At 43.3% G+C, this 8,268-nt stretch overlaps 1 protein-coding gene across 3 annotated transcripts in view; it reads left to right on the top strand.

The window, feature by feature from the left end:
* Nucleotides 1-8,268, top strand: part of Ezh1 (enhancer of zeste 1 polycomb repressive complex 2 subunit) — a 36,670-nt gene that overhangs the window by 8,669 nt on the left and 19,733 nt on the right. For 2 of the 3 annotated variants that reach the window (XM_026777007.1, XM_005369050.3), the window contains exons 3-7: nt 530-650; nt 771-899; nt 3,410-3,529; nt 4,728-4,848; nt 7,205-7,381. In XM_026777007.1, the coding sequence (XP_026632808.1) occupies nt 534-650; nt 771-899; nt 3,410-3,529; nt 4,728-4,848; nt 7,205-7,381 (664 nt within the window). In that variant the 5' untranslated portion in view covers nt 530-533. Of the gene's footprint in view, nt 1-524; nt 651-770; nt 900-3,409; nt 3,530-4,727; nt 4,849-7,204; nt 7,382-8,268 lie in introns of all 3 variants that reach the window. The other variant, XM_026777006.1, reaches the window with a different exon arrangement.

Below are 8,268 nucleotides of genomic sequence, written 5' to 3'. Positions count from 1 at the left end.
GCCTGTCCTGGAACTAGCTCTGTAGACCAGGCTGGTCTCGAACTCACAGAGATCCGCCTGCCTCTGCCTCCCGAGTGCTGGGATTAAAGGCGTGCGCCACCAACGCCCGGCTCAGTTTTGATTTTTTGAGACAGGTTTGCTGTGTGGAACAGGCCAGCCTTGAACTCCTGATTCTCCTGCTCTGTCGCCCAAGTGATGAGATTACGTTCACTGTAATACCCTACAGTCTTTTTGTTTTTGTTGTGATGCTGAGGCTAGAACCTAGAGTCACACACGTTAAATGGATCTCTGCGAATGAGCCACACCATGCTGCTCCTGTACTAGGTGTAAAACAGTCACTAAAGGATGATAGGAGCTCACATTTTTCACTGTTTTCAGTTGAAATTTTAAACTCAGATATTTTGGGTTTTTAGGTGTACACAAATTTAATGAGAATAGACACATAATTGACCTTATTCATTGAGTTAGACAATATGTTCCTTTCCATGTAATCAAGTGCTGTGTGTCATATCTGTCTCTCTGAGTCCAGAAAAATGGATATTACAAGTCCCCCAACTTCCAAATGCATCACCTACTGGAAAAGAAAAGTGAAATCCGAGTATATGCGGCTTCGGCAGCTCAAACGGCTTCAGGCAAATATGGGTGCAAAGGTAAAAATGGTTCCCAAGAGCAAGATTGTATGCTCTGTGCCTGTCTCCAAAGTACGGGCTCTGGGTTTCTCCTTTGAGACCTGCGTTGACTCTTGATGGTTTCTTCCTTGGCTTTGCTAGGCTTTGTATGTGGCAAATTTTGCAAAGGTTCAAGAAAAAACCCAGATCCTCAATGAAGAATGGAAGAAGCTTCGAGTGCAGCCCGTTCAGCCGATGAAGCCTGTGAGTGGACACCCTTTTCTCAAAAAGGTACTTTGGGCGTGCTAAGCTGGCCCTCCTTTCTCCTTGGACATGAAGTTATAAATATAGCTTGAAAATTGACCATTTTGACTATTGTCCTCCTCGATTCTTGGATATAATTGTGGCTTTTTCATAGAAAAACAAAAATTTACTGTCTGTTGTCCTGTTGTGTTCAAGCTAGATGACATCCTGTACTTAGTATATCTAATGTACTTAGATACTAGGAAACGATCGCCTAGGTAATGGAGAGAAGTGTGCTTACAGAGGGACTGCCGTACTGTGAACAAATACATTTGTTAATTTATTAAATAGCACATTCTAGCTGGACATAGTGACACATGCTTTCACAACCTATTTCAGGAGGTAGAGGCAGGAGAATAAGGAGTTTGAGGTTGGCCTCAGCTACACATTTAGCTTGAAGTCATCCTGGCTACTGGACAGCCTGTCCTTAAAAGAAAAAAGTAACTGGACAGTGGTGGCGCACGCCTTTAATCCAAGCATTCAGTAGGCAGAAGTCAGTGGAGCTCTGTGTGTTCGAGGCCAGCCTAGTCTATATAGCAAGTTTTGGAACAGCCAGAACTACACAGAGAAACCCTATCTTGAAAAACAAACAACCAAAAAGCATTCTAGCTTTTAAAAGAAGTATTACTTTTCATTTTTTATTGCATGTATTTATTTATTTTGCTCACATACGTGTTTGTGTGTGTGCATGTGCTTGTCATCATGCATAAAGGTCAGTTCTCTTCCACATGTGGGTCCTGCCGGTTGAACTTAGGTCACCGATTTGGTGTCAGTGTCTGTCTTTACCTAATGAGCCTCCTTGACAGCCCGGTAATATTTTTTTTTTTATTTATTTATTTTTTTTTTGGTTTTGGTTTGGTTTTTGGTTTTTCTTTTTTTTTTTTTTAATATTTATTTATTTATTTATAATGTATGCAATATTCTGTCAGTGTATATGCCCGCAGGCCAGAAGAGGGCACAGATCTCATTACAGATGGTTGTGAGCCACCATGTGGTTGCTGGGAATTGAACTCAGGACCTTTGGAAGAGCAGGCAATGCTCCTAACCCCTGAGCCATCTCTCCAGCCCGCCCGGTAATATTTTTAAGTACAAAACTCCAATAGTGTAATAAGACCAATGATCCTTCCCTAAACCAGATATGACTCTAATTTATATACCACTTTGCTTCCCCATGCGAAGGCCCCATCACCTATGCAGCTATATTCAAAATTCAGATCTTTTATAAAAAAAGTCCAGATCTCATGACCTAGGACTTGAGGGGTCCTTTAGGAGACCCACACTTTGGTTGAAGTGAGCATCTGTTGAGTATGACAAGCATCGGGCTGAACTCTGAGGGACACAGATGTGAATAGGAGGAGATAGCTCCTGCTTTCCACAGGTCGTTTGAAGGTTCCCTTAGGAGCTACTGCCAACACCCTTTACCAGCTTGGTAGCTTAGAAGAATTTAGAAACATGTCTCAGTGGTTAAGAGCACACACTGCTCATGCAGAGGCCGAGTTCACTTCCCAGAACCCACTTTGGTGACTCCCAAACTTTAGCTCCAGGGATCTGATACTTCTAGTCTCTGCAGACACCCACACTGATTTGCACCCATGTATAGACACACACACTCAAGTACATAATTCAAAATAAATCTAAAAAGATTTAAAAGAACTCAGCGATAGTAGTGTGACTCAGGAGAGTGCTTGTTTAGGCGTCTGAAACCTAGGATCTCTCTGCGTGTAACTGGGGTGGGACACTTGTCTGTAATCTTGCCCCTTAAGGGAGGGAAAAGAGAAACCATCAGGATCTTTTTGGAAGGAAGCTACAGTCTTTCCCCCCCTCCCCCCTTTTTTTGTTTTTTTTTTTTTACTTTTCAAGACAGGTTTTTTTTTCTGTGTAACTCTGATTCCTTACCACAGTTCACCAGTTCTAAACAGAGTCCCCCAAAGAGTGTAGATATATTATAAAAGAATCAGAAATGAGCCGTAAATATGATCGCTTTCAGGCTTATTTCTTCTTTCCTATTCCTTGAGTAAACACAGCACAAAAAGTCTGTTTCATAATCAAAATATGAATTTACCACAATTCCCTTCATATAAGAAGCTTTGTCTGTCTCTCTCTCTCTCTCTCTTTCCTCTTCAAGATGGGATTCTCTGTGTAGCTCTGGTTGTCCTGAAACTCAGTCTGTCGACCAGACTGGCCTCAAACTCAGAGATCCACCTGCCTCTACCTCTGCCTCCTGAATGCTAAAATTAAAGGCATGTGCCACCACTGCCTGGCTTTACAGGGTGTCTCTTATAGTTTTGTTTTTATTGGTTTTGCTTTCTAGCCTAGCCTGACCTGAAACTCCCTGTGTAGCCTAGCCTAACCTCAAACACACAGCAATTCTCCTGTCTCAGTGCTAGGATCATAGGCATGGAACCATCTAGCACAGCTGGGATCATGGGCATGGATACAGCTGATTCTGTTGACCTGGGTGCTTATGTTCCTTCTCTGTGTCACTGCTTTTTTTTCAGTGTACCATAGAGAGCATTTTCCCGGGTTTTGCCAGCCAGAACATGTTGATGAGGTCTCTGAACACTGTTGCGCTGGTTCCCATCATGTATTCCTGGTCCCCTCTCCAGCAGAACTTCATGGTATGTGTTGGAAACACCGTGGCAATTGTTTAAATTCTCATTTCATGCTGGTCTGTGTCAGTCTCTGAAGATTGTCGGGCATTCCACAAAGCTTGAACCTCCAGAGCAGAGCGTTATTGTAGCTCACTCTAAAATGACATCCATTACAGGCCACCGAGAGCCTCGCAGGTACAGGCACCTGCTGCCTGCCTGACAGCCTGAGTTGTATCTCCAGGACCCACGGGGGAAGTAAAGAACTGACTCTTGCCAGTTGTCCTTCACCTCCACATATATGTGTCCCACAGCATGCACACTCGCAAGTGCACAACACACACAAACACTGCAGGTTGCTCTATCCTGTTAGATTTTGGTGCTCTTTAAAACATTTTGGAGCCGGGCGGTGGTGGCGCACGCCTTTCATCCCAGCACTCGGGAGGCAGAGGCAGGCGGATCTCTGTGAGTTTGAGGCCAGCCTGGTCTACAGAGCAAGTTTTGGGAAAACCAGGGCTGTTACAGAGAAACCCTGCCTCGAAAGAGCCAAAAACCAACCAACCAGACAAACAAAAACCTCTGCTGCTTTTTTTCTTTAATTAACGAGATAAAACAAGACTCCTAATTTTCTTACTACTTTGACCTAACTTTGTAATATTAGTCACAGTTAAATATGGCTGAATCAGACACTTGAGGCTTAAGCAGACTGTCGGCTCTGCTGTTGGAGCAGGTCTTTTGGAATCCAGGCAGCCAAGAGAACAGAGGTGGCTGTGGGTAATGGTGCCTTCATTCAGTCCTTTATCCTCTCTCCAGCTCGGTTACAGCTCTACAAGAGGGAGTCTTGTAGAACTTGCAAGTGATTTTACCTGATCCTTGGGGATTTAAGAATGACTGGGTTGGCCCTGGGTGTAACTTAGTGATAGAGTGTGTGCTTAGCTTTGGTGTATGTCTCAGTTCTCTGCTGAACACCTTTCTCTTTTTTAGTATTATTAATATTGATTAAACTGTTTCTTCCCCTGAGAGTACTGTTGTCCCTTTTGTCTGAGGTTTTGTTGGCAAAACAAAATGGCTAGTCTTTAAAGTGCATGGAAAGTCTGTGTCCACAGAGGTTTTTTTTTTTTTTCCAGGAGACTGGGAGGCCAAGAAAGGACAGCCCAGCAAATGTTGCATTGGATAGGAAAGGAGAGGCAGGGTGACTTGTGGCATGACTCAATTTGGTTTTCTGCAGGTGGAAGATGAGACGGTTTTGTGCAATATTCCCTACATGGGTGACGAGGTGAAGGAAGAAGATGAGACTTTCATCGAGGAGCTGATCAATAACTACGATGGCAAAGTTCATGGGGAAGAAGGTAGTGGTGCCGGCTGTGTCACCATCCCTGGGGACGCTTGCTAAAGAACCTTCCAGTGTCAGGATGTGATTTGGGATTAGAACTTCATATTTAAAATCCCAGTTAAATTGCAGAAGGAGCTGGGTCACCAAAAGAATTACCTAGTAATCAGTGGCTAGGAGAGTGTTTATTGAACAAGTGAATTTAATCTTTGACCTTTTCTGTGAGCCCAACAGAGGCCATTTTGTTTCTCATTTATTTCCCTTTCTCGGAGACCAGCTTGAGCATCTCCTCTGTCATACCACTTTTATCAGGTATCCTCTGGATTTCTCAGAAATTGACTTAAATATCCTCATTTTATAAAAGCAAAGCATTTGAACTTAGTTGTAATTCTTTTTAGATTTATTTTTGTTTTATTTGCCTGTATCTGTGCACCATGTCATGCAGTGCCCAAGGAGGCCAGAAAAAGACAGTGAATCCCTTGAACTCAAGTTACAGAAGGTTGGGAGCAGCCCTGTGGGTGCTGGGACCTGAGTCCTCTGGGTTGGTCCTCTTAACTTCTGAGGAATTTCTCCAGCCCCCTACTGTAATTCTTTTTAAATTCCATTTTAAAACATTTATTTTGGGGGTGCAGTCCACACATGCCAGAGGTGTATGGAGATCAGAGAGTAGATTTTCTCCTACCATGTGGGCGCTAGGGATTGAGCTCAGGTCATCAGGCTTGGCAGCCTTTACCCAGTGAGCCATCTTGCCAGCTCTTGGTTTTTGGTTTTTTTGTTTTCTGTTTTTCAAGACAGGGTTTCTCTGTAGCTCTGGAGCCTGTCCTGGAACTAGCTCTTTCTTTTTTTTTTTTTTAATATTTATTTATTTATTATGTATACAATATTCTGTCTGTATGCCTGCAGGCCAGAAGAGGGCGCCAGACCTCTTTACCTATGGTTGTGAGCCACCATGTGGTTGCTGGGAATTGAACTCAGGACCTTTGGAAGAGCAGGCAATGCTCTTAACCACTGAACCATCTCTTCAGCCCTGGAACTAACTCTTTTTTTTTTTTTTTTTTTTTTTTTTTTGGTTTTTCGAGACAGGGTTTCTCTGTGGTTTTGGAGCCTGTCCTGGAACTAGCTCTTGTAGACCAGGCTGGCCTTTACCTCAACAGAGATCTGTCTGCCTCTGCCCCCCGAGTGCTAGGACTGAAGACGTGTACCACCACCGGCCAGCTGCTAGCTCTTAGTTTTAATTCTAGAAAAGGTCATCAGTGAATAACAACAGGAAGAGGGTCTGGGCATGGTGGTACAGTAATCCCAGCGACTCAGGAGGCTGGGGCAGGAGGATTGCAAATTTGAAGCTGATTAAGGCTAAGAGAGAAAGTTCAATGCCAGACTGGGCAACTTAGTGAGACCTTGTCTCAAATCAGAAAAAAAAGACTGGGTGGTAGAGGGCATGTCGAGCCTGTCCACAGTCTTGAGTTCAGTTCTCGCTACTAAAGATAGAGTGTGACGAGGAGGGACTCCCCATGAATTTGTCAGCCTGTAGCTCTGCCGACTCTTGACAATTTCGGGTACTATTTTGCTAACCTTATAATATATTATACGTCCACAGCACCCTCTAGTGTTCAAAGACATTCTTGCAGTATAACCATGAGGTATGATTTTGGGAAAAAGTGATGTCTTGATTAAGAGAAATCACTGTTGATGCAAGCCAAGTGAATTTTCACTTTGCTGTTATTTTTCTGCCTTCCTTGGGATTGTTGGCACACCTTTTGTTGTTGTTGTTGTTTGGAGACAGGGTTTCTTTGTTTAACTGCTCTGGCGATCCAGAACTCACTTTGAGATCTGCCTGCCTCTGCCTCCTGAATGTTGGGATTAAAGGTGTGTGCCCAGCTTGCTGTTGAGATTTTTGAACCATAATACATTGTTAACAGCGACCACAGATATGAAATATTCCAATAAAAATAAAATCTCTGAGTTTTCTACTAGCCAGCTAACAGTTGCAGTTGTTAGAGCTGATCAAATGATAGAGTTACATCCCTTGATCTCAGGAGTCAGTGTCAGAAAGCCTGCTAAATGCTGGGGATGTGTCTGAGTTGATAGCGCTTGCACTGTGTAAAACCAGACATGGTGATACACACCTGGAATCCCAGCACTCTAGGCTGGCTCGGGGTATAGGAGAACCTGTCTTTTTTTTTTTTTTTTTGAGACGGGGTCTCACTATATGGACTCAAACTCATAGAGTTTGCCTCCCAAGTGCTGGGATTAAAGGCGTGCACCACCACACCTGACAAGAAGACCCTGTCTTAAAAGGAAGGGAAAAAGAAACTATCTAGGAAAGTGAATGGAGTACGAGGTGACCAATGCTCACCTTTATCCTTGTGTTTTAGAGATGATCCCTGGGTCTGTTCTGATCAGTGATGCTGTCTTTCTGGAGCTGGTGGATGCCCTCAATCAGTACTCAGATGACGAAGAGGAAGGGCACAATGACACCTCCGATGGGAAGCAAGATGACAGCAAAGAAGATCTGCCAGTAACACGAAAGCGGAAACGCCATGCCATGGAAGGTGCATAGCTCTGCTTCCACAGACAGTTTTGAAATTAACAAGGACAGGGAAGAAGGAAAAACTTAAAGCATATTGCTCTTTAAGGACCATTTATGATTCTCATTGGTCCACTTAAAGGAGAAATACAGTCATTAACTGATAGCTTCAGCTGGCTGTGAACTAGCCGAAGGAGAAAATAGAAAAACTTCTAGAATAATCATTGCTATTAGTTTCTAATTCTAATGTGTTTGGAAAATCTGGGAAAGTATAAAGGAGAAAATAAAATTACACTACAATCTTGTTACACAGGAGTAATCAGATTTTCGATTCCTTGTAGGTTTTAAATTGTACATGTATAAATCAGCATGCTGCTCATACAAGATTGAGATTGTGTGGGTACATGATTCAAACTTTTATCTTCTTAATTTAATTTTATGAATATTTTCCATGTTACTAGTATTTAATTCAATATTACTGGACTGCAGAGATAGCTCAGTGGTTCAAGTTCTTGCTCTGCAAGCATGAGGACCAGAGTCCAGATCCCCAGCACCCATGTAGATGCAGGATGGGTCTGTAATTCCAGCCCTCGAAGGTGCAGGCAGGGCGTCCTTAGGACAAACTGGCTGGGGAGACTATGTTCGCAAGCTCTGGGCCAGTGGATAAGGTGGAAGAGCAGTAGAGGAAGATGATTCCAGACATTAACCTCAGGACCTGCAGATACATGCGCACCCTCACATGTGCCCACATATGCAAGCATGCACCCATATACATGGTAATACACACCTGGAATCCCACAAACACAAAAGCAAAAGAAGAAACTGTTGAATTACTGAACTGCACTGTTATTCTGTTGTCTGTTGAGGGATAGTGTCTTCCTATGAGAAACTGTTGAATTACTGAACTGCACT

The sequence above is a fragment of the Microtus ochrogaster genome, unplaced genomic scaffold, assembly GCF_000317375.1.
Source record: "Microtus ochrogaster isolate Prairie Vole_2 unplaced genomic scaffold, MicOch1.0 UNK44, whole genome shotgun sequence".
In the NCBI taxonomy this organism is placed as follows: Eukaryota; Metazoa; Chordata; class Mammalia; order Rodentia; family Cricetidae; genus Microtus; species Microtus ochrogaster.
This window is presented reverse-complemented; position numbering and strand designations above follow the sequence as displayed.